Here is a 25,748-nt window from a genome sequence, read left to right on the forward strand (position 1 = left end):
AATATTTTATTGTTAATATTTCATATTTTTAAAGGTTTCAACCATTATTTACAAATATATGCACATTTTATATAAATTACCTTCATATTTTTTGATTTGGCAACTATGAAACCAAAACCTAATTCCAATAAATTTGTTGAGAATGATTTAAAATTGTTTGTTTCCCCTTGAATAGAAGTTTTATTAACTATATATGATTTTTCTTAAACTTTTTCAAGAAAAATAAAATACTTAGTGTCACCCATTTTAATAAAAATAATTAAAAAATAATTTGAATAGTTAAAAAATCATATCTTATATAATTTGGGGTCTAAAAGAAATATATATCAGAAATGAAATATCCTTTTTAAATTATTTAATACTTACTAGTTCATTAACTACTTAAGCCAAAACTTCAAATATTATTAGTTAACTACATAAATTAACCAATTTAGTTTTATTTAATAATATGTGTCAGTGTCGCAATGTAGCCGCCCTGGGCTAATTAAGATATGCTGCCCTTAAGAAAATTACAATTCAAAATTATAAACACCGCACTATTAATTATAGTCAGTAGCGTATTAACGGATAGGATAGGATAGAAGTGTACTATGCAAGAGCAATACATTTACAAATTACTAAATATATTTAAATTTTATAAATATTAATTATACTTTAATACATTTTTATACTTTTTTTTTTATGTAAATATTAATTATACTTCACATAAATTTAAAAAATTACCAAAAGTGACAAAATATAATCCATTCATTACTTTTTATACTACTTTTCTTTTAGATTAATTTTTTCCTTGATTTGATTGTTGCGACCTTGTGGATAATTTCTGACCAATCAGTCTGTTTTAAAAGATCATCTTCTATATTTAATATTTAAAGAGATGACATACAATCATACAAGAATAACTATAATTATATATTTTCTATTTTATGTTAATCCTCAAAAATTTACTGCCCCGAGGCAATTGCCCCTCCGTTAAACGCGGCTCCGGGTACTGATGTTTTTATTATAAACTAATATGTTAAAAACGCTTAGGACGTGAAAAATATAGTTTTTGTGGTAAACACTATTTTTCCCCTTGATTATTTATAACTTTTACGTCTTCTCATTTATTTAAATTTGACTCATTAAAGAAATAGTAAGAATAGTACCCAACAAATGTTTAATATTTTTTTGCCAACCGAAAACATGATGAATATATGATAAAAGCATTCCCGCCAGGCTCAGGGGCGTATTTAGACTTACTTTTAGAAGGGGCGACTCAAATTATTTCTTTAATTCAGGCTCAACATTTACAAGTAAAATTTTTGTTAATATTTAAATCAGGTGATTCCTTAATAATTGTGGTTATTTTTTCTTTTTTTTAATCTAATGCCGGATCCACTTAAAATCGACTTTTATATCTTTTTTAACACCTGTCTGTATTTTGAAAGTTTCACTAGTGTTTTATTTAATTTTTTATTAAGTATGGACCCAACAAAAAGCCCAATTCAGTATTCACAACCACGCGTAATTTAATTTCGTTATAAAATGATCCACATTAAAAAAAATTGAAATGTGTATCACTCATATAATCGATTCCTTAAATACGGGTTCAAGAGGGGGGGGGCGATCGCCCCCTTCGCTCCCCTTAAAATACGTCCCTGGCCAGGCTTCATCATTCTCAATGATAATGCCGTGAGTAGCTTATCTAGTTAGTATAGAAGTGGACGAGAGTCACAGATATCAATAACAAACGGGTATATTATTAATATCTGAGACAATAGTTTGTTTCACAGTTATAAAATACTTAAATTATGGTATACTAGTATAGTACATTTACATAAACACGACCACGAGGGAGGGATATAGCCCCCTAGACCCCTCCCTTGTCTACGCCATTGCATTAATGTGGATAATATTACATATGGAGTGTCAAAACCAACAAAACTTTCTATTAGTCATATTGCATTAGATATTTTAAAAGACCTTGAACGCAATTTGAAATTTTGTGTAGGTATAGGAACTGATGGTTAGACAAAAGATCTGCCCTTTATGGAATATGATTATAGATCCTATCTATAATCGTGTTATGGAGTGTAGAACATAACATCAACATAATTATGAACCACTGTATAGAGAAGAATCTTCTCTACAGTATGTTATGGAGTATATGTTGTCACAACGAATCACGATGTAAATACATTTGTTTATCTACATCGTGCTACGAATATAAATATCCTAATTCATGGTTGACACCACGATTATAAATAGTTATAATTACGGAATTTTCAATATCTTTAACGTTATACGTTTATACGTGAAGGATAAAGTTAGGTACATTATAATAAAAATAAATATATTCCAAGCAATGATATTCTGGTTTTTGCGCATCCCAAACTGTAATGTAAAATCTAAAGTCTAAAATACCCAAATATGTTAATATATTACCTATTTGATTATGGATGTTTTTTTCATAAAAATGGTCTCTGTGTTTTTTACTATATTTTTAATTGTAGCAAATTTAAATTTTAACTTTTTAAATATAGGTACTATTCTCTTTCATTAAAAATGGTTAGTTATATTTTCTGTGGTAAATTTTACAATGAGAGTTCAATTAAAAAGAATATCATAGGTTTTTATCAATTTTATTTTATTACACTTAGTGTAAGTACATTTTTTAAGCTGAAAATAATTATTGTAGTGCCTATAACACTTTTGGGTCCTATCTTAACAAAGCGTGTAGGTATATTTGATAAATTATAATGTATAATTAATTAAATAAAAATAAATTAAATTGTTTATTTAATATTGTGGTTTATTAGTCCCAATGAATAAGTTTTCCTTGAATCTCGTATATTTTTCTCAGTGAGCTTCCAATTACTACGTCTATGTGGGTATGTATAGGTTATTGGTGCTTATATTATAGCTGTGTATGGTAATAAAAAGTATTTCATCCATAGGGTTGAGCTGTGATTTAATTATGGGTACAGTATTTTCAGCAATGGCGGTTTTACGGGGGAAGTAGGCGATAGGTTAACCGTCCTCCCTCTTGAGCCGTGTAAAAACTAAAAATATCAATGAGCAAACGGTTAACTAAAAATTATTTTGGCGATAATTTTATGTCATAACTGTTTAATATTTACAAAAATGTTTTCTCCTTTAAAAGTTTGACTGTTAATTAAGTTTGAATAAAAAATAATTTTTGTTTTAATATTTTTATTGATACCTATATTTTTATATTATTCCATTGTGGTATAGAGTTTTTAGAACATAAAATTACTTCTCGTGTATCAAGCAATAGGAAAAAATAAATGGGATATGTATGCTAATTATAAGTATGTGCAAAATATTTTCTCCTCCCTCCCCCTTGTGGCTTCTCAAGAACCGCCACTCATTTTCAGTATAGTGTACCCTTGATTTATGTATTTTTCACCTCAGCTTTTTATCTGGGTGTAGTCCAAAGTATTTCATCGAGTCATCTTTGTTATTACATTATATTTTTCGATTGTTAATTGGTATTGTTTTTTTATTATTTAAGGTTGGACGTATATTTTTCTTGGTTTTCGCTGACGATTTTACGGTGGCATACGAGTATTATGTAAATACGTCACAGTATCAACACGTGTTATTATAGTTGTACACGCGAACCTACGGCATAAGTACACACATTCGTGTAAAAGTGCATTCCGTCTAATACAGGTCTCTAGAGGTCCCCAGATTCCAACGACTTAGTGGTCACGGAACGCGGCTAGAACTTCGTCGTCGCCGTCGTGCGAATGAGCGCGATCTAGTAGCTGCTCGTCGAGGTGCCGTGATTTCGCGACGGGGAATACCTGTACGTGGGCGGCGGCGCACCTGTTGAACACGCACTGATACGAAAAATACCTGCACGCTCTACAACGGTTCACGCGCGCTCATGCTGCAGTAACCGAACAGTTCTGTACTCGGGCGGGGTGGGACGGGTCGGTGGGCACGGCGCACTGTACGGTAGGCACTGTACATGTACATCAGAGAAAAAAATAATAATAATAGGCAGTGCGCGGGACTAGAACAGCAGCGGATCGCTGGGTCCACAATAGCCGCCATACGATAGTCGTCCACTTACTGCCGGGGAACCGAGCGACCATCATGCCGTCCGCCGGCCGTATCACGACCGTTGTGATCGCAGCATCGTCGTCGCATCGTCACCGTCGTCGGGTCCACAGCACCACGTTTTCTAGCCGCAGGCAACGCGAGACACCGTCCGTCCACAGATCGAGTCGCGGCCGTCTGTGATCGCGCGCGCACGCACCACAGCCGTCGGCTTCGTTCTCGTCCCGTGTCCGGCCGTTGTCGCGCGAAATATCGTTTTCGAATTCGCCAGCGGCCCACGCACGCGTAAGTAACACGGTGTGCATTCTGCTCGCCCGCGCAGGTACACATTAGAATCGTCCACGCGCGTATGGTGTGCGATTGCAATCGGGGTGTAATAAATGTTGTCGCTGTATGGTTTTGGTATGTACTACGAACGAAAGTCATACACAATTTAATTTACATGTTTTTTCCTCCCAACAGTTTCAATACGTAACTGATAATATTACTGTGTCATGACTCCGACACAAGTAGGAGAAGTCAAAAATGCTGCCACCGAAGGACTACCCCCAAAGTTTGTTTTGTCTATGAGAACGCTGTTCGACATATTGGACGACAAGAGGACCGGTTATGTTAAATTCGCAGGTAGACTTTTTTTCATTGCTTTCTTATTTTTCCCCTGGAAATTATTCTTAAACTTTTTCCATTACAGAGATTGAAACGCGATGGCAAGATGATGGCACCAAAGGTTTACCAAAAGGAGTATTGGATAGCCTTCGAAAGGTAACGCCACCAAATGGATTGTTATCTTTTGACCGCTTTTGTACTGGTTTAAAAATGTGTCTGCTTCGAAATCAAATGGAAAACGGTCGTCGGGATAATGATTCTGTACGACCTCCTTCTGCTCCACTTTTGGACGTTGACATCAAACCCAACGTGCAGTGGACAAATGGTAATATGGCTGCCATTCGTCCTACTCAGCAAAGAACATTAAGTATGCCACAATTAGCTCTGGAGCGCAATAATAAAGATATACACCAGTTACCTCAAAAATCAACTTCATCATCACTTTTTGGACCACCCAAACCTCCAAGAACTGCAGCAGGCTTAGAGCGTGGTTTACAGCTTGCCTCTGGTGAACGCACAATCGACAAAGCAGAAATACGAACAGCTTTGCAAAATTGGCAGTTGGGAGTATTATTAAATGATCAAAGTAGTTCTAGAAGTGAAAAACAATCGGGTAATTAATAAAAACTTAAATAAACAGAACTTTACTGTAACTTATATTTTTATTTTTTTTACTTACAGGTGAACAAACATACAAAAGAATTAATCAACGAAGAAGGGAACCGAGACGTCATACTCTCCAGAGTGGTGTTGATTACAATATGGTGAGTATAGAGAATGAGCTGTATTGTTCCCTATGGGTTATCGAAGATAACATAGATTTATCCAGGGGCAAATTTATGATACTGGCCAAAGGTGGGCAAGTTAATAAAAATAATTAACTCGAATCAAGTTAAGAGAACACAATATCAATAAATTAAAAGTTAACAGTTAACAATTCATGAATTTAACTCGATAAGTTATAAGTTAATAAGAAAAAAATATTAACTTAACTCAGTTTATAAAAAGTTAATCTATTTTTTTAATTAATAAGTAGATCACATAAAAAATGACTTCGTTCTTTAGAAAGATTTATTTCCTAAATTATAATAAACAATTCTATTAAATTTGTTATCATAATATACTGCAGTGGCGCTGAAGTGTTTGAAAAATACTATGACATTGTACAATATACATCAAGGGGTCACTCGCTACCATATTTATTTATCTTTATTGTTAAAATTCTTTATACATAACATTCTGAATCCAGAACCCAATACATAAAGGAGGGCCCCCAACCTAGAAAATCATATATGACATCTGATTTACAATATATGCGACCATTTTACATTACATGATTATTTAATTTTTGTATTAATATTTACGTATAAACGAAAAATTTAAAAAAATTTTAACTTGATAGATTTTTTTTAAATTGTAAAAAGCTAAGTTATTTAAACTGCCAGTTAATCTAGTTAAGTTAAAAAGTTTATTAGAAAATAAACTAACTAGTTAAGTTAAAAAGTAAAAAAAAAAATAACTTTTTAACTTAACTTTATCTTTTTAACAAGTTAATGCCCACCTTTGGTACTGGCGTTGTAATCACTATCTCCATTAAGTTTCTTTCTTTTATTTAATATTTTTGATTATACGTATATAGTAATTCAAAATATAAATTATAATTATTTATAAGTATTTACTATCAAATACTATGTATATAGATAGCATGTTTCATGATAATTAATAATATTATAATATAATAAAAATAATAATATTCCTGTTTGTCCCCCTCCATTTAACAATTTTCAATTGCACCCCTGGATTTATCCCAACACAATATTATAATAGTTCTATTATGAAATAATTTTTTAAATCAAAAATATAGCTTAAAAGAATAAAACAAGTTGAACAAGAAAAAGAAGTCCTTATGCATGGTCTTCAAGCTGTTGAAAGAGCAAGAGATTGGTACCATAAACAAATAGCCGCAGTACAAGAAAAAATGAAATACCTTGGACGTACAAATTCACACACTGTAAGCTTGTTTAACACTAAATCATTCAATTGTAATTATTAACTAATGAATTGAATATTAAAGCAAGATCAATGGACTGAAGCACAGCAAGAACGTATTGAATTACAGCGGGCTCGAGTCTTAGAAGTCAATAGACATTTATCTGCATTGACAGATGGTGGTGAAAGATGGGGTGGTCTACCATTGCATATGAACTTGGCTGTACATTCATCAAATAATCCTGGAACAATGTTAAATCAAAATCCTCAAGTGATGGCTACGTTAAAGCATCGAAACCATATTCTTACTGAAGTTTGTTATCAATTCAATTTTTATATAATAATATCATAGATGAAATTTATATTTTATTGTATGTTTTTATAGGAATTAGGACAGAAGAGTGAAAGGATATCAATGTTAGAGAGAGAAAAAGCCACTCTTATCAGGGAGTTATTTCAAACACGAACCCAAATGGGACGTAAATGATTAGATAGTAAACCTGATGGTCAATCATACATGCTTTAAAATCAGGAATCTATTACCAAGTGCAATAAAGTATTAGACTACAAGGAAATCGGTGCTTGAATAGAACACAAGTAAGAAAAAAATACCATTATTTTCGAGCTCAATTTAAGACATATAGAATAAGTAGTTACTAATGCTGTTTCTGATGACTAGGAGTTAGATTTTAAAATAAATGATTTTTCAATTTTATCAGAATATACATTTCTGCATTTCAGCACTGATATGCATTTAATTTCAATTACAATAAATAAATAAAAATTGTTCCAATTATTTTACTTATAAATAGATTTTTTATTGTATTTATATTCTTAATTTGATTTTTTTGATCTTATCAAAATGGTTTTATAATGGTGGTAGTTTAGAATCTTTAAATATATAAATTGATTAACTGATCTTTTACCACATTTAAAATGCTTTCTTTATTTATCCACTTAAAATCTGAGCTTTACTCATAAGTTTTTAAATATTGTCATGATTACCAGCCATACCTGAGTTTTTTCAGTGCTAGATGTTAATGTTAACTATTATGAATTTACCTTATTCTCATTTAAGGCTTGATAATTTTTATAAAATATTTTTAACTTATCAGATGTATATGATGTGAAAAAATAACAATTTATTAGTAAATTTAAATTTTTAAAATTACATATTTTTAAATAAGTATTAAGTATATTTTCTTGTTAAAAAAAAAATAAAAATATAATATTTATGAATTTGTTAAGTGAATTATATTAATTATAATTACAATTGAAACTGCCATAAAAGTGATTTATCAATTGCATAACTAAAGAAAGTAGTTTCTATCCAAAATTATTAATTGTTTCAAGTATCATTTTTATATAATAACAAAAGTTATGCTATAATTTTCGTCCACCACTCTGTGATGCCAATATTGTTCTAATTATTAATAAAAAGTATTTTATATCAAATTATTGTTGCTAATTTTTAATATTTATTTAACTAAGATTACCTTTAGCTTGTTTAAAATATTTGTGCCATAAATATTCTTTGTATTGTATTAAATTTTAATCTGATATAATACATTAATGTATATTATTATTTTTGGGATATGGCAATTATTATGTTATTATTTTTAATGAAAGATATTTTTTTACTGTTTTAATGTAATATTTTCATCTTAATATTATATATAACATTTTTACATGTATGAATACTGTTAAATTTGATATTTTTATAAAAATAAAAGACAAACAAGTCAAACTATTGTTCTTTTTTATTTCTAAACAATATTATTTAAAGTATGTTTACATTTATACGTATATAAATGTATAAAAGGTGATTTGAAAATCACATTTAATATTTTTCATCATCCTAGATGGCCCTAAAAATGTCTTAAGAATTATTTATAAAAAAAAAAAGTTCAACCAAATTACTTGAAAACCGAGTGCTGTGTTGGATACAAATGCTTATCAATATGTGAATCTAACTTGGCTATTTTTATTTTCTGAAACATCCTCAAATTACAGTTTATATTATCATCAAATGTATTCAATATAAACTCTGAGTATGCAATTGTGTGACTCATTTCTATGGTTCTCATTTTCATAAGTGATTTTTAACTTGTTAACCAGAAAAATGTATCCAAGCATGCAATACAACCAATAAAATTAACATTCATGTATTTCCACCAGCATCTAAAATAAATAAAATTAAATGCCATAACTAGAGCTTAAATGTTAATGATCAAAATTTCATAAAAATATACTGTATAAAATGTCAAAATATGCAATTATATGCAATACAATTTATTAAATATATCTATTTTTTTAACAAATATATGCAAAAAAAATAATTAATATTAATTAAAAAAATATATTTACTCTTTTGAATGTGTTTTTAAAATTACTTCATTATAAAAAAACACAGCTTATAAATATGAAAAAAAAATATTAGTTTTCGATCTATTAAAGTTATATTTTATCTAGTTTAAGCATTGTGTACAACAATAATTTTGCTGATATTTTGAAACTTGAAGGACCTTTGACGATCCGACAATAAGTTTTTGTAGACTGAAAATGACACAATTAACAGTAATTATTAATAATTTATAATAATAGTTATAATAGTATTATGCATAAAATTTATAAAATATATGCTACTTAATCTAAAAACAATCGATATATGCATTTATATGTTCAAAAATGTCAAATATCCAAAAATATTTAAAATAAGTTTGCATATTTGCATTCGAGATTTCATGAATCAAATTAATATTATATTAGGGTATAATTCTGATTGCGCTAAAAAAATTTGCCAAGTCATAAACATTCGAGCTCTAGTCATAACTATAGCTAAATTTATTCAAATCGGAATTCTGTAATTGTAACAAGAAGAAATACAAAAATTTGTCGTTCGTATTATGTAAAATCATTAAATTCGCACCATTGATATTAGTGAACATGCTTCGGAAACCGTTGCAGACTAGTGTGCACCGTCAGTGGATCATTTGTGTGATGCACCATGCACAACGGTGAGCTTTTGCATCTAAAAATTCTTTTCGATATATTTTTACATAGGCCTAGTGGGCTACAGCCCCCCCCCCAAAAAAAATGTTTTAAAAAACTTAAAAATTAATTTAAACGTATGTTATATTTTAATGGTACTTTATGCTTATTTAGAATTTGTGTCCAACGTCAAATCGTTTTGGGACTTTCTGTAAATGAAATGTAGATAAGTACCTACTGTGTCTTATTAGTAATTCTTAGATAGCAGTTGTATATTAACTCTATTCAAAGTAGCCCCTCTCGAAAATATTTTCTGTATAGTGTATTGTACAGTGGGGTAGGTAAGGGAGGGGGATTGAGGGTAAACCCTTTGCCAATTTCCTTCTAGTAAATAAAAACAATTATTACCTACCTAAATATATCAAACTCCCTCTCCTTCATAAATAATCTTTACCTACACCACTGAGAATCTACCATTGTTAATGGACATACTTAGACAATTATCAATAAATATAGTATAGGTATTTTAATTATACTCTTATCTATTAAATTTTCATCCCTTAGAAAAATATGAATTGACGTCCCTTGGACATTGTACAAGTACTTTTTTAATTACAAGTTGTTGTAAGAGACAGGACCATAGATATATCCTTATATGTCTATATAGAATACGTCTTAATAATATACGCGTTTTACGTGTTTGCATGCGTAACCATAGTAAATGTTTCAATTGATTGAGACAAGCTGATAACAGTATTTACTCAAATTACACTAACACCCCTCACTAGCAACACAGAATAAATTATATTTAATCTATTCTGTACTAGCACCATAGCATCTTTAGCAGTATAGATACACTCGGACAACGTCAACCGAGTGATAGAGAAAAAGTGAGTGTGTTCAGATCATGTGGATTTTGAACCCATTATGGAAATTTCTGAAGGCTGTGAGAAAAAAGAGTTATGTAGAAATGATATTATGCATTTTCCTGTTGGTGTTGATACCTACATACTATTGTATTGATGTATTTCACATATTACCGTACATGTATCAGCTTCCATCGGTCTGGTATTTGATGCATGTGCTGCTTTTAACATTTATGGTTTTCAACATATTGACGAATTTCATTGCTGTAATATATGCAGATTCGTCGATAGTGGGACGACTGCTTATTTTGTCTGAACACGCATCAACAGGTATGTAATGAGTATAATAAATTGATTATACATACTATTATTATTAATCAATTGTATAATGTACATATTCATAATATAAATATGGGGTTGTTAAAAAAAACTCGAATAAATATTAATACTGTTATCGTTTTCCAGATAATAATATTATGTACTGCAATATTTGCCAATGTGCTATGCCTCTAAGATGTTGGCATTGTGACGTATGCGACATTTGTATTTTGACTAGAGACCATCACTGTACTTTTAGCACAACATGCGTGGGTCATTACAACAGACGGTACTTCTTGTGGTTTTTGCTGTACTTTTCGACAGCTAGTTTTTATGAGATAATTTTGATTGGTTACTATATATACTGTGAAGTAACCATTCAATTTTCAGACCTGATGGTTTTAATACCGATCCAGTCAATAATAACCGGCTTCCATTTAACTATAGGCCAAATTTTTGTAGTTTTACTTGCATTGAATCTTGTAGCCATATCCATGTCAACATTGTTATTAATTTATCACTTGGATAAGGTATGCAAAGGTCAAGTATGCCATGAAAAACAAGATGATCAATACAATTTTGGCTTAACACATAATCTGGAAAATGTTTTTGGAGAAAAATGGTATATAACGTGGATTTCACCATTTATCAAGTCCAAGTTACCTTGTAATGGAATTGACTGGCAGAAACATATTAATCAGTATAAAAGAGATTAAGTCGAAATTATTTTGAATTAACCAATCTCTTTATGAACATTGTAACTTTACTATCTGTGATATACAAACTCAAGTATGCCTAATACAATTTAAGTTTTAATAGATTATAAATTTATGTTTTTGTGTGCAATTATTATAACATATTAAAATATATAAATATGTGTATATATAAATAAATTAATTTATTTATACTCTATTTTTAAAAATATTTCATTTCCAGTAAACTTGGTGAGTTTTACACAAAATTATTAATTTTTGTAATAGGTATAATATGTATACAAGGACACTTGATGAAAGTTTTATATCCACTATAGGTAATTTATGAGGTGAAAAAAAAATACAATTACATATAATGTGTCAACAATATTGATATACTTTACTGTGTACAAAACCTCCTGAAATGGATTTAAATAATTAAAACAATAATATACAAATATCACTAAGTTTCAATTATAAACTAATTGACCAGAATATATGGATGCATTGTCACTGTATATAAATTAGGTAACAATCAGTAATAATAATTTTCCAATAAACTAAAAATAAATGATATTAATAAATTAATAATACACAAAATCTTTGGTATACAAACATAAAAGTTCTGGTTTTTAAACAATGAGTTGTTTTTTCACATTACTATACATGATTAAAAGCAATTTGATATTAGGTTATAACTTAACACATGTTAAAGTATGAATACAAATGTATCTATATAAATTACAATTGATATATTATGTTTACAATTTTAACAATCTAATTAAGGAAACTACTTCAGCCCTTTCAAATGAAATAATATTGAAATATAATACAAAACAAATGTTTTATAAGAGATTTTGTTTAAAACAAAGTATTACTATATCCTCAGTAGATTATTAAATACCACAAATGGTATTTTAATAATTAAATAATAGTTATAAGAAAATTATGATTATGATCATGGTATTATAAATAATTTCTGTGACTGGAGTGGTTTGAAGTAAATGAGTAATAAATAAATAAATTTTAAATTAAATATATAGAATACATTTAATTGTTAATTTTAAATTAAATAAAAAATCTGATTATATATTCTCTACTTTAAAATAATAAAAGTAAAGTGTTTTATTCAATGTATAAATCTGATCATTACTTGTAAGAATTATGTCCAAATAAGTATCAACTATTGTGAATGGATAATTTTTTTTAAATATAATTAAGTAGAGACATAAATATATTGAAAAAAATAATAGAATATTGGCAACTCATCTATTTTACCTTAACCACCACTTTAAACCATACACAATTTTTTAATAGCAGATATATCTTAGGCTAAAACAAATATATTCATACACTAAAATCATTATTGCCTAAAGATACATTAATAGATATGCATAAACAATGCTCTGAATAAAAAAACAAGTAACCAACACAGTGATGTATTGATGCAGTGATGCGGTGATTTATGTAATGGAATATTATAAATTAATAATGTGAAAACTAACTATTTTTTGACTGCTTGAAATACAATTAAACAATTAAAAAAGAAAAAAAAAGTTAGGTAAAATATCATTAAATATGTTTAAGAGTTTGAATTTTATATAATGTATTATAATAAAAAAATACATTTTTATATATTATCTAATATTAACAAATTAATTTAATTATTGCTTATAGTAAACAAATGAAACGGAATGATTTAAAATACAATTTAAAAAAATGAGTGTTACCACAGAATCAATAAAAAATATTTTCTAAATACAAGAATTTATTATTTTATTTTTAATAAACTAGTCCTCCAACTAATTGAAAATTTCCTACTTCAACATAAAATGTTATTAAAAGTTATGTTTTCAAATCAATGTTTAAAATTTATTTTTACTATGAAATATTTTAAAACAAAATGATTTTAGAAAGTTTTAAAAATGTTTTATTGTTATTTATAACTTGGTATATTTATTGTTATTATTATTAATACTTAAACGATAAATCATAAGAAATACTATTATGTTTTGAATATTAATTATTTTGAATGTAATACTTTTAATTAAATACTTTTTAGATTAGCAGTAAACAGCAAAAAATAAAAAATACAACTTATAAATATTAAATGAAATACTCATTGGTAAGTAAATTAATAAATTAATTGATTATGAAATCAGTTTTGACAATGTAAGTGGTAATGTAAACCAAAAATAATGTTTAAATGTAATGGAATGTTAATTATCCTTGTCATAAAATAATACTTTACAAGTTCTATACAATGATTATATGATGAATATTTGGTCATGATTAACAAGTACAAAATCAGTAAAAGCATTAATAGGACCAATCGCAGCTAAAGATAACTGACTATTTGGACTGCGTACTAAATTTGGACCAAATACAACTGCTAAGTTAGATGAAGTCATTTTATTCAGATCACACCTATCCATTACCTAAAAAAGTTTCATAAATTAATTAAACATATTGTTTAATTTAATATATAAATATAATAAATGTTAACTAATAAGAATTAATAAATATTTAAGAAATCAATAAATTAGTAGCAATTGAAGCCATAAATAAAATTAATATTGCAATAAATCCATTATTTATAATCATTTGTACAGTGGAACTTCGATTATCAGGAGTAATGGTAGGAAAGGGGTCTCACGGATATATGAAAACCACGGTTAATCGTGACTTTTTATAATAATGAAATATTTTAATTAATTATAATTAGAGATACATACAATAATATTATACATCTATATTATGTATAACAAGTCATCACAATTTAAAATATGAAATTATCAGTCTTGGATTTTTTTGGTTTGAAAAAATTTTCCTTAGTTCACTTCTTATTTTTCTTAAACCAATAATGTCATGGTAGTCAAAATTTTCTTGTTTGCAGAAATTCAGAAGGACATCAACTACTTTCTGAAATTTTTTACAGATGGTACCAAAACAGTGAAATACCATTCACTAAAAATAATCGGGTTCATCCAAGATTTTGTGTGGTGGTAATAATCACATGAGAAATATCTCATTTCTGTCCTTTTAAAAGATCTTGGTTTCTTAATTTTCCCAATAACAGTTAGTTTGATCTTATGTATACCAGTCGCATTTGAACACGTCATAATAGTAAGTTGTTCTTTACTAGATTTATGTCTAGTTGATTTTTCAGATTACGCAGCAAGTGTTTTCAAGAGTAGCATTTTTCACAATAGACCTTATTAATTAGTGTTGTACACTTGGTCAGAGGACAAGTTCGATTTTGAAAACAATGAATTGAATTCATCATTGAACAATGTTGCAGCATTCAAATCTTCACTCAGACTTTATCTTTAAATGTAGATTTAAGCTATCTTATATCATGACAAGTTTTGAACCTAAATAACCAGCCTTGTGAACATTAAATATTTCCTCAATTTTAAAATTTTCATGAAACTATTTTACATTTTCACAAACCATTGGCCCAGAAATCAGAATGCCTTGAATATGTTTCTGTTTAAACCAATCAAAAAAAAGCAGATTCCATGTCAGATAATAATGATTTTTTCATAGTTTTTCTCTTCTCATAATTCTACACAAGATATGAATTTAAAAATTTCATTTTTTGGTTTGATTAAGTCAAGAACTGTCTGCTGACTCACCCCAAACTCATTTTCAAGTTTTTTTTACACTTTCATCATGATCTACAGCCTGGTTAAAAATTAACAATTTTTTTTTCAAAAGAAAGAATGACACGGTTTCGTTCAGCAGTCATTATTAGTTTATGTCGGAACGATACATACGGTGACAGAGAAAACCAAAAGTTTACTGAAGGTGATTCGATATAAATATAATAATTGATGTACAATATTGCTTATCTTCATATTGTTATTGTCAAAAATATAATTTATATGTTTGTCGATATTGTATGTTATGTAATATAAAATTATTGATATAATTACACACATACATATATATTTACAGTCCATACTTTTTTTTTAATTTTTGGAAGCGAACATGGATAATCGAAGTTTCACTTTATATATAATATATTTTTTATATTTTTATACTTCATACACTTACTTTTGATAAAAATTGTATAAGGTACTTGAGTAAATGGTAATTATCAAGAGGGAGCTTTTCCAATATTAGAATTTTTACTTGCCTTGGACGTTCATCCTTTGGAAGAGCTAAAAAATGAAAATAAAATAAAATAAATTTAATTTGAACACATAAAATGAAAATTATATATCCAATCAAAAGACAAAAAAAAAGAAGAGAGGGAGGATGAGTCTTGAGTAAATCTTACTTTGAAACTGAGTAATTTCATCAAATAAATCAAATGTCATTAAAGGTTCTTCAAGCTCTCGTAAAAATGTTTTTAACAAAACAGCAGCAAGATGTACATCGTTGCCAAAATCTACTGGTTCACCAAGATTGATACGATTTTGTAAATCCCTTACATGATTAATGTTTGCAGATCTTCTAAACAGTCCTTCCGTTTCTAAAGCTATATTAAGAACAAACAATAATTAAAAACTTTCTATAAGAAATACAAATTTATGAATTTTTAAATTACCATCTGGTAGACTAAGGTATTCAACACACTTTTGCACCAATGGAGGAATTATTTCTCCATTATTATTGAGTTTTATGAATTGTAAGGAAACACCAAATTGCTGAGTTGGTAATGGTTCAGGTTTTTGTTCAGCTTCTAATTCTACTTGTTGCGTTACTTTTCCTTTCTTTAATTTTTTCATTAACTGTTCATCATGACTAAAAATAAAGGAAAAAATAGTTTAATAAGACAGTTATATTTTAAATTTGAAAATAAACTTACTCTAAAACTGGTATTGGAATATTTAATTGATCTAAATCTAAATACTGTTTCAGTTCTTGAAGATGATTTACATACATAATTTTTCGGCCAAATTTTGCACTAAACAAATTGCAAAATTACTTTTTGAAGTTTGATAAATAGTTAGTACAATGAGAACAATCACCTAATAACAGCTCTAAAAAGTTGCCAAACCACTTTAATAAAACCAGTTGGATGTACTAAATACAGAGCCTTTAAGTTCTTTTTGTACTTTCTATCAAATGCACGGTACGCTTGCCACAGCCATGACAGTGTTGGTTTATTTTTGCTTGTTAATCCATAATGAAAATATACTAAACTGTAGTCTTGTTCCACAAATTTGTCCAAAGTGTACATTAGATATCTAATAAATAAAGTTTAAAATATATATCAATAATAAATGAAAGTAAGATTAGAAGTATTAAAAAAAATATTGAAAGTATACATAGTTATTTTATAGCATTCAAATTAATTATTTATATTATAAATTTTAAATATAAATATATACCTAAGAAGTCTTGGATGATCCACTTCTTTGTTACTAGGTAATTTGCAAGCTGATACTACTATGATTTTACGGCCTACTGCATCATCACCAACAACATCAACCACCCCATATTTAGCAACATCGCTAAAGTCTTCTTCTTCTTTTGACTAAAGTGAGAAAAAAAATGCATAAGAAATATAATGAATTTGTTAAAATATTATAAGGAATGAAATAAAGCTACATTTAAAGCAAAAACAAAATAAAACTGTTTCTGCTTTTTATACAAATATAATAAACTAAAGTTTATATCTTTTTTTCATTTAGTTGAAAATAACTTTGTATCTTAAAAATGATAATTAAAAAAATGTTATTTATTTATTTAATATTAAATTTAAGTAAGATTTATACATATATATTTGGATGTTCTACAATTATTATGCTGAATTTTGAAAAAAAAAACTTTAAAAGATACATTTTAATGATTGTTTTAGTAAAATAATTATTAAAAAAGGACTAAAATTATGCTTATTAAAAAAAAAAGTAAAACAATAATGTGTTATTTAAATATAAAAAGAAATCATTTTTTTCAAATCTTAAAAAATAATGTATACTTGTATATAAATTAAATTAATTATTATATTTTCAAATAATAAATGCACTAACAATCTAATGGGTACAAAACATTATTTTTTATTTTAATAGAGAAAAAAATTGTAAGGGATAATATAATTAAGGAATAATGATTTAAAGAATTAATTATCAATACAAATGAATAAGCCAATAAATTGTTGCCAAGGAACTAGGACATTAGATTAATATTTACTATTAAAATATGACTAAAGACAGACATCTGTTAAGGTTAGAAGATAATACTGGTTTAAATGGGATATATGTATTATATTTTTCTAGTAATATACACTCATAAAATCAACATTATAATAATTATTATATTTACATCATCAGCTTCTAAATCATCTAATAAATTGCCAGTTTCTTTATCATTTAAAGATGTTAATCCTTCAACAATTTGAGGTGCATTTACTAGTTCTTCTTCAAAATTTTCTTCAATAGTACCATCAGAAACAGGAGATTCCATGTAATCTAATGTTCCACCAGTACCATTTACAATAGCTATACTCTTCTCCAAGTCTAAAATAAAAGATAAACAATTTATTTAATAATTACTAGTTATAAAACAGTTATACATATATATATATAAATACACAAATCTATATTTTTATACAACTAATCAATATATATGATATCAAAGTAGTAATGAAAAAATAAATACTTTACCAATATCTGCTGTTGGACTTTGTAATTCAGTATCATCAAATTCTAAATTGGGTTCATAATCATGGTAATCAGAAAGACTAGGATATGGTTCTTCATTATCAGTCATTGCAACTGAAATAATGACAAACAAAATATTAATATTTTTTATATACATAGATTTTATTTCATAAATGACTAATATTACTATATTGATATTATTTAAATAAACAATAATTTCCACATTTATATTGTTCTAAATAAAATACTACAAGATTTTAGAAATGTATATTATCAAATGTTTGAAGTTATAAAAAACATGTTTTTTATTGAATTGTTAACTTAAAAATATTGTATAATTTTAACTGAAAATTTTTAAACCAATATTAACATTAACAACAGTAGGTTAAATTTAAATTTTTTAAAATTTTTTTTTTCTGAATTTTGTACTCATTATATTTATATACACCACATTAATAATAGTTATTTTAAGTTTTAATTAGGAGTAATGAAGTACAGTATAAAAAATATTTGGCTTAAATTTATTAACTCTAATTTCATCATTAAATTGAAATACTTTTTAAATTAAAATAATAGGTACCTAAGTAACTATGAATTTTAGCTCATTAATTAGTAGAATATTGGTGAAAACAATTTGAAATGCCACTGACATTTTATAAAAAAATTAAATAATTTTAAAAATATGTGTACCATATATAACAGAGGCGGCCAAACGGTGGATCGCGATCGACCGGTCGATCGCGGATGATTTCAGAGTCGATCATGTTAGAATTTATTTTTAGGCCACGTGGACAAAAATTAATCGTGGTGGTCATGAACAAATTATCGATAAGTTTTACCTGTAAAGTTTTTATCTTTTATTCTGGTTTATAAAAAAAATTTCCAAGAAAGTCGATCTTCAAAGGTGAAGTATATTTTCAGTAGATCGCGGCCGAAAAAAGTTTGGCCACCCCTGATATATAATAAACCTTAAATGTACAGTTATTCAGTATTTAAATTGAAAGCTAAAAACTTGGTTATTTTTATGATGAAAAGTTTTAAGTATATAATTAATTTGAGTACTGAAATTGAGTAAATATAATGGGTTATAGCGACCTAGTGTCAAATTTAAATTTATTAAATTTTACTGATCATGTACATTCATATAAAAATAAATATTGCTTTTTTAGATCCTAGTAAAAGATAAATATTTATAATACTAAAATTATTGATTTTTTGGTGATACCAAAATTATATAAATATATGATTGGATAAATCGGTGAATACATAGAAGACAAAATTCAACATATTTCAACTTAATAAAATTAAAATATGATCATACTATGGTTTGAAAAACAAACACTATTTTATACGTTTAATTTGATGTCAATTATAATAATTTAAATTATTCCAACTCACTGATTATTTAGTTTATTTATGGCTCAAAATAATATAAGCCCGCTATGAAAAATATGATAAGTACAGAAAATTTCAAGTTTAATAATCAAACAACTACAATGAGTACATTAGTGAAAATAATAAAAACAAAAGCCTAACTAATTTTACGCATTGATTAACTGGTCAACTGTATTAAAACATAAGACAATGATTTTTAAAAAATTATAGCCAGGAAAACCATCACCCTTAGTATTTGTGTTGTTAGCACATAGCGGAGGTGACATATAATCAATGAGTTTTTAATTACCTGGGAAATATTTGCTTGAAGGTTGTACCCTAGGATCCATGTTGGCAACTGGTGGCTGTGAGCAATCAGGCAGGTGGATACCGATTGGGCACAAAACATACAAAAACACACACGCAGATATTGCGTATGAGTAATGCGCTGTGACAGTTACCTCATTCCGTCCTTGACAGTCCTGAAAGCTGCGGGCAACGCAGGATGACAAAACGTATGTGGGTAGACACAATACAAGGAATAAGCAGCATCAGTGGCAATGGCATTGGGATATCATGGTAGAACACATTGATACAAATAGTGAAGTCGAACAGAGTTATACGACATATGTTATTATACGTTATAATAATTTATAAAAATGCAAATATCGTGTTAATAGCCGATTCGTAACCGTCGTGATAAAGAAAACGAGTAAAAAATTTACTATGTATTACTACGGAGTAAATCGGCTCTTTCGGCGCCAACGAAGATTACAACACAACTGACGAGAAGAGAAGCGATGGCAGAGTAAGCAGCAGTTTTAGTCGTCGCTAGACATGATGAACATTGGAGCTTGACAATAGTGTTATTTTTTTTTTTTTTTTGCCTGCGATAGAAAATAAATAGAACGGATGAAATTATTAAACATGAATCATTTCGTAAATACACACAGACTACGATATTTACCCACCAATGGTAAATTATGATTATAAACACAAAACACCTGTTTTTCCGCCATCGCAGTCTCGCGACTGCTGTTGATAAAACCTCGACGATGGCAGCCTTTGACTATTGTTCTATGCTTTAACGTGATTGTACAGACTGAGATAACATACGAGACGTTATCGCGTAAAATACGACACGTCATATCAGTTAAAATGTACTGCACTACAATAGTGGACATTAGATAATCGACTTGTGGGTCGGTCGAGTTATGTCTTGGTGATGTCGGTGTTAGGGTGTTGTGAACAGAGAACATTTTAAATAATACGTAACATTACCAAGACTTATCATCAATATTATTATCGTTCGTTGTTTATGCTTAATCTTCAGTTTATGTTAAATAGTAAACAATAGAACTGTTAAATTTTCCATATAGTCAATTTTTTAAGCTGATATTCATTATGTTATTCATGTAATTTGTGTTTAAGCCATCAACAGTTTGTTGTCTTTTAACACAAATAATCAGTCACTATTCATCATGAGTATGAAACATTTAGTAAACAAAACTCCTAGAATTCTTCAAGAGCTTATGACCCAACAGGATAATTCGGTAAAGTTTTACATTTGTTATATAGTTTCAAACAGAATGATTGTATTTAAATTTTATTTTAGAAATGTTTCGAGTGTGGTTCTCACAATCCTCAATGGGCGTCTGTTTCATATGGTATATGGATCTGCTTAATGTGTTCTGGAAAGCACAGGGGTCTTGGGGTTCACCTGTCATTTGTTCGGTCTATTACTATGGATTCGTGGAAGGATTTAGAACTGGAAAAAATGAAAGTAAGTGTTTTTTATTACTATTTGCAAATATACATATTTTTCAATGAAATTAATATAATGCCGACTAATTAATGATACTAATAATTTTTAGGTCGGTGGAAATAGAAATGCCAAGGAATTTTTTGAATCTCAACCAGACTGGAATGATTCAATGACTATTGAACAAAAATATAATACTAAAGCAGCAGCTCTATATCGAGATAAGGTAAATTAAATTATTTGTTTAATTTATTTTGTTTTTATTATTAATTGTACTAATTTTGTCTTTATAGATTTTAAGTTTAGCTAAAGGAGAAACATGGAGTCCTACTACTTCATCTGCAAAAGATTATAATGTAGATCATATGAAAATGTAATTGGAATTTTTTTAATTGTAACATTGTATTTTATATGAATAATTTTTGTTAGGAAAAGTAATCAATCACAGAAATATAGTTTTAATGAATCATCTACAAATTATAATGAAATTAGTTCTGGCTATCAAAATGATGTTAATATTCCAAATATTAAAGATGAAAAAGAAGCTTTTTTTGCAAGAAAACAATATGAAAACATGACTAAACCTGAGTAAGTAAATTAACAGATAGTAACTAAATAAAAATTAGTTATGTAAATTTTAAAAAATATTTTTTAATTTTATTTATCCCTGGTAAATTATATTTTAATTATTTGCTTGTTATTAATTTACTTTTGATTTTATTATATAGAAATTTACCTCCAAACCAAGGTGGACGATATTCTGGATTTGGAAACACAATTGAACAACCACCTAGGAGTCAATCACAAGATCTTCTTGATTCAGCAGTGTCATCATTTTCCAGTGTAAGATAAATAAATAAAATAATATAGTAGAAGTAATTAGGGTATTTAACGTTGACTAGAGCAGAGAATTTGTAGCTCTAAAAATTCACCAAATATGCACTTAAATATACAAATATATTTTTAAAATATGCATTTTAAAATGAATTTTTTTTGAATAAAATATAAGAATTTATCTGTTGGTACTTATTATAATGAATAAATTTTATTTTTAACTTTATTTAACAACTTACAAGTTGCAATTAATTAATTAGGTTTATTTTATGGGTTTTCTATCTGGATACTTACTTTAGGCATTTTTTATAATAAATAATGAATAAAACATGTTTGGACGTATGGTCAACTGTCAACCGTTGAGAAACAGAGCGATTACTGAAATATGAATACATCAAATGTTGGCGACAGGCGTCCCCGTGGCCCCTATGAATATTTTGTGTGTTGAATAATATTATCTTATGTGTTTATTAATAAAATTAACAACCCGACAATCAATCTAATCGACAACTCTCGAGACATGTTTTTATGAAAACCATGATGGGTCTGGGAAAATTCAAAAACTATATTAATATTATGATTAAAATTTAAAATAATTTTAAATTTAACATTATTTTGGTTGTATGAATAAATAAATAAAAACGTCGACGAAAAAAAATATTGATAAAATGATAAATTATTTAAAATATGCATCTAAAAGTATAAAATGTAAGAGATATGCCCTAAAAACCAATAAGACACAAAATATGCATTTATATGCACAATAAAATTTCAAAACTAACTTTGTGGAAGCATGAAACGTATTTGTTTCGCACTCTGCTATTTTTGTGACTGTGCAAAAAAAAATATGCAAATGCTACAAATCTTCTGCTTTAATAATGACTTATATATTACCTTAAGTTATATTATCATGTCATGTTTTAACATGTTCACTATATTAACATCAATTTAAGTCATGAGTTAGTGTTTGTAATCTCCTATGTGTATTAAAAATATCAATTGGCTTCATTATTGTTTTTAGAAATCTTAAGTCAGTAAGATATTTAATAAAACTTAGATTTATTCAGCATTATTAGAACAGCTAAAAATGAAAATACAACTTGATTTGAAAAAAATGTTTATAATTAAATTTTTAAAATTACTTTCTAATATAATTCAAAACTTGTATACTTTAATTTTAAATTTATATTATAGTTTATTAATTGATTATTTAATGGTGAAAAATTAAAAGGATAAATCATACATTTTAGATTCAAGTATTTTATTATTCTCGTTATTTATTCTGATAATTAAATATTAAAGTTAACTATAGTAAAATATTTTAATACTTTACTATTATAGTAATTATTATATTTTGTATTTGTAATATTGTTATTAAATAATTATAGGGGTGGTCAATATTTTCTTCGTCGGCATCAAAACTAGCATCCCAGGCCACACAAAGTGCTATTAAAATTGGAGGATTAGCTACACAAAAGGTATCAGATATGACTACTGATATAAGCTCAAAGGTAAGTTGCATGAAATGTTTACTAAAGTTTGCACTTTTGTTAATTTTGTTTTCATGTTAATAATTGTTTAGAAAGTTTTCATTAGGTGGTATAGTTGGTGTTTAAGTATTTATAAAAATAGTAATTAAGTAGACATTTTAAATTATTTTAAAGCAGTTAAAGTGATTGAACACAAATTAATATAAATATATTAGTTAACTTTTAGTCTAGTATAGTGTTATAATTATTCAATATAATAAGTTGATGCTCCAACTTCAAGAAAATATATCTAAATAACTAAAATTTGATTTCTTTTTGACCCTAGAATAACTGTTTCAATATGAAATAATATATTAAAACTGTTATTAAACAATTTTTATATTTTATGAAGTCTCAGATATATTACAATATTTATTTAATCTATAGTTATAATATTTGAAAAAGTAAATTAAATGAATGTTATTACTATAAAATGTGTTATTATTGAAATGTAGTATGATAACATTTTTTTAATAAAATATAATTTATTTTACTTAACAAGTTAAAAAAAAGCGTGTTTAATTATTTGTTAACATTTTTTTACTCTCTTTAAAACAAAAAAAATAAGTACAATTTTATGTAGTTTGTTGTTTATTTAAAAAATTTAATGTCTGAATGCATCGCCCACATACTATTTTAAGATAATTTATATTTTTAATTTTATTCAATTATATAGTTTTATTTTTTATTTGTATTATTTTCTAACTGTAGACCATTTTAATATTTATGATTTATGTCATGCTTATTTATATTTGTATCGTTAGATAAAAGAAGGTACTTTAATTGATGATGTATCCACTCAATTTTCTACTATGTCTACCAAGGTAAATTTATTAAAATATATTATTATAAAGTCTAAAGTATCACCAAAAGTATTTTTATAATTTCATACATAAATAAATTGAAATTAAAATTTTTCTAATTTAGGTTAGTGATTTAGGCCGTAAAGAGTGGCAAAATATTACTGGAAGTAATAATCCTACACCGCCAAAATCACATTCAACAAATTTTGTAGCCCATTCCACAGAAAATTCGTCATTAATTGCTGATGGTTCTTCTGGGAATCAAAAGTATGAACATGTTACTTTATTACTAATAAAATACTATTTTTTTTTTTATTTGATTACAAAGACATTAGAGATATATGCATACATTTTTGTAATAATTACACAATAATAGTGTTTTATATAATGTACAAGGTATTTTAAAAATGTTTAATTATTTATGTTGAACTTTAATTGATTAATTTATATTTATTCTTTAAAGATAGTTAATAATGACTAGGTATTTAATTATTTAACTATTATATCATGCGATGAAATTTAAATAAATACATTTTATTTATTTTTGTTAAGAAATGTACAACGAAAAAACAGCTGGACATCTTGGGATGTTAATAATACTCATTCATCATCTTCAGATCAAACAACTGAAAAATATCAACCAATTCAAGACGAATGGAATAACAAATGGGATAACAATTGGTAGATCTACATTATAATATTAATTAAGTTTATACTTAAAAAAAAATTAAAGATTCATAATATATAAAATGTTATTTTTCATTCCAAAAATACTATTACATTGTCATTTATTTACAATTTTATTTGTCCTTAAAAAAATATTTATCCAGTAAGTAAACTATAAATTACTTTAATATCCGTTTAAAATAATTATTTTTATGTATCAATTATGAATTCTATAAATATTTTATTATTGTAGTTAAGAATGTTAAAGAAAGATTAAAATTGTAACTAAAAAAATATTTAAAAATACTAGATTTGAGAACCTTGTATTTTTATACAAAAAAAAAAAAAAGAAAAATATATATATAAATCAATCTATACTAGGAAGAAATATAAAAAATCATATGACTTAACAAATTTCCTTTGTTTTTACAAAAAGGAGCTTTTTTTACTTCTTTCCTTTGTATTTATAAAAATAAATATATAATATTGTTGTTCTTCTTTCTTGGTTATTGATTGACCATTCAAGACCATACCTATAAATAAACATGCTGCCTTCTAATATAATATTATTGTACTATAAAAAGTAAAATAATTTTTCATGGCATACTTTATTGGAATGTGAGTGTTGTTTTA

The 25,748-nt window shown here is 27.0% G+C and overlaps 4 protein-coding genes across 5 annotated transcripts; 3 read left to right on the forward strand and 1 right to left on the reverse strand.

Annotated features, from left to right (window-relative positions):
- Positions 1-3,906: 3,906 nt before the first annotated feature.
- LOC112693152 (suppressor APC domain-containing protein 2) lies at positions 3,907-7,446 on the forward strand. Its single transcript, XM_025568088.1, has 7 exons — positions 3,907-4,473; positions 4,534-4,695; positions 4,763-5,290; positions 5,359-5,441; positions 6,542-6,688; positions 6,752-6,979; positions 7,052-7,446. The coding sequence occupies exons 2-7, from the start codon at positions 4,566-4,568 to the stop codon at positions 7,151-7,153; spliced, it is 1,218 nt and encodes a 405-aa protein (XP_025423873.1). The 5' UTR covers positions 3,907-4,473; positions 4,534-4,565; the 3' UTR covers positions 7,154-7,446.
- A 2,423-nt stretch (positions 7,447-9,869) lies between these two features.
- LOC112693180 (probable palmitoyltransferase ZDHHC24) lies at positions 9,870-11,680 on the forward strand. The gene is made up of 2 exons (XM_025568130.1): positions 9,870-10,853; positions 10,989-11,680. The coding sequence occupies exons 1-2, from the start codon at positions 10,565-10,567 to the stop codon at positions 11,555-11,557; spliced, it is 858 nt and encodes a 285-aa protein (XP_025423915.1). The 5' UTR covers positions 9,870-10,564; the 3' UTR covers positions 11,558-11,680.
- Positions 11,681-13,641: 1,961 nt separating this feature from the next.
- Positions 13,642-20,576, reverse strand: LOC112693170 (rho GTPase-activating protein 1). The gene is made up of 11 exons (XM_025568116.1): positions 20,493-20,576; positions 19,832-20,408; positions 18,151-18,261; positions 17,810-18,003; positions 16,876-17,021; positions 16,513-16,731; positions 16,350-16,448; positions 16,089-16,285; positions 15,819-16,019; positions 15,593-15,699; positions 13,642-13,971 (listed from the first exon to the last, which is right to left on the reverse strand). Exons 2-11 carry the CDS (start codon positions 19,869-19,871, stop codon positions 13,801-13,803), a joined length of 1,485 nt encoding a protein of 494 aa, XP_025423901.1. The 5' UTR covers positions 19,872-20,408; positions 20,493-20,576; the 3' UTR covers positions 13,642-13,800.
- A 97-nt stretch (positions 20,577-20,673) lies between these two features.
- Positions 20,674-25,199, forward strand: LOC112693171 (ADP-ribosylation factor GTPase-activating protein 1). Of its 2 annotated transcripts, XM_025568117.1 has the most exons (10): positions 20,674-21,074; positions 21,137-21,304; positions 21,396-21,509; positions 21,577-21,656; positions 21,713-21,871; positions 22,012-22,126; positions 23,506-23,628; positions 24,411-24,470; positions 24,574-24,716; positions 25,002-25,199. In XM_025568117.1, the coding sequence occupies exons 1-10, from the start codon at positions 21,003-21,005 to the stop codon at positions 25,132-25,134; spliced, it is 1,167 nt and encodes a 388-aa protein (XP_025423902.1). In that variant the 5' UTR covers positions 20,674-21,002; the 3' UTR covers positions 25,135-25,199. The 2 variants fall into 2 exon arrangements, with proteins under 2 accessions (XP_025423902.1, XP_025423903.1); XM_025568118.1 differs by lacking the exon at positions 24,411-24,470 and having other exon boundaries at positions 23,506-23,595.
- Positions 25,200-25,748: the final 549 nt, after the last annotated feature.

Source organism: Sipha flava, unplaced genomic scaffold (assembly GCF_003268045.1).
Source record: "Sipha flava isolate LNK unplaced genomic scaffold, YSA_version1 81_pilon_pilon, whole genome shotgun sequence".
Taxonomy (NCBI): domain Eukaryota; kingdom Metazoa; phylum Arthropoda; class Insecta; order Hemiptera; family Aphididae; genus Sipha; species Sipha flava.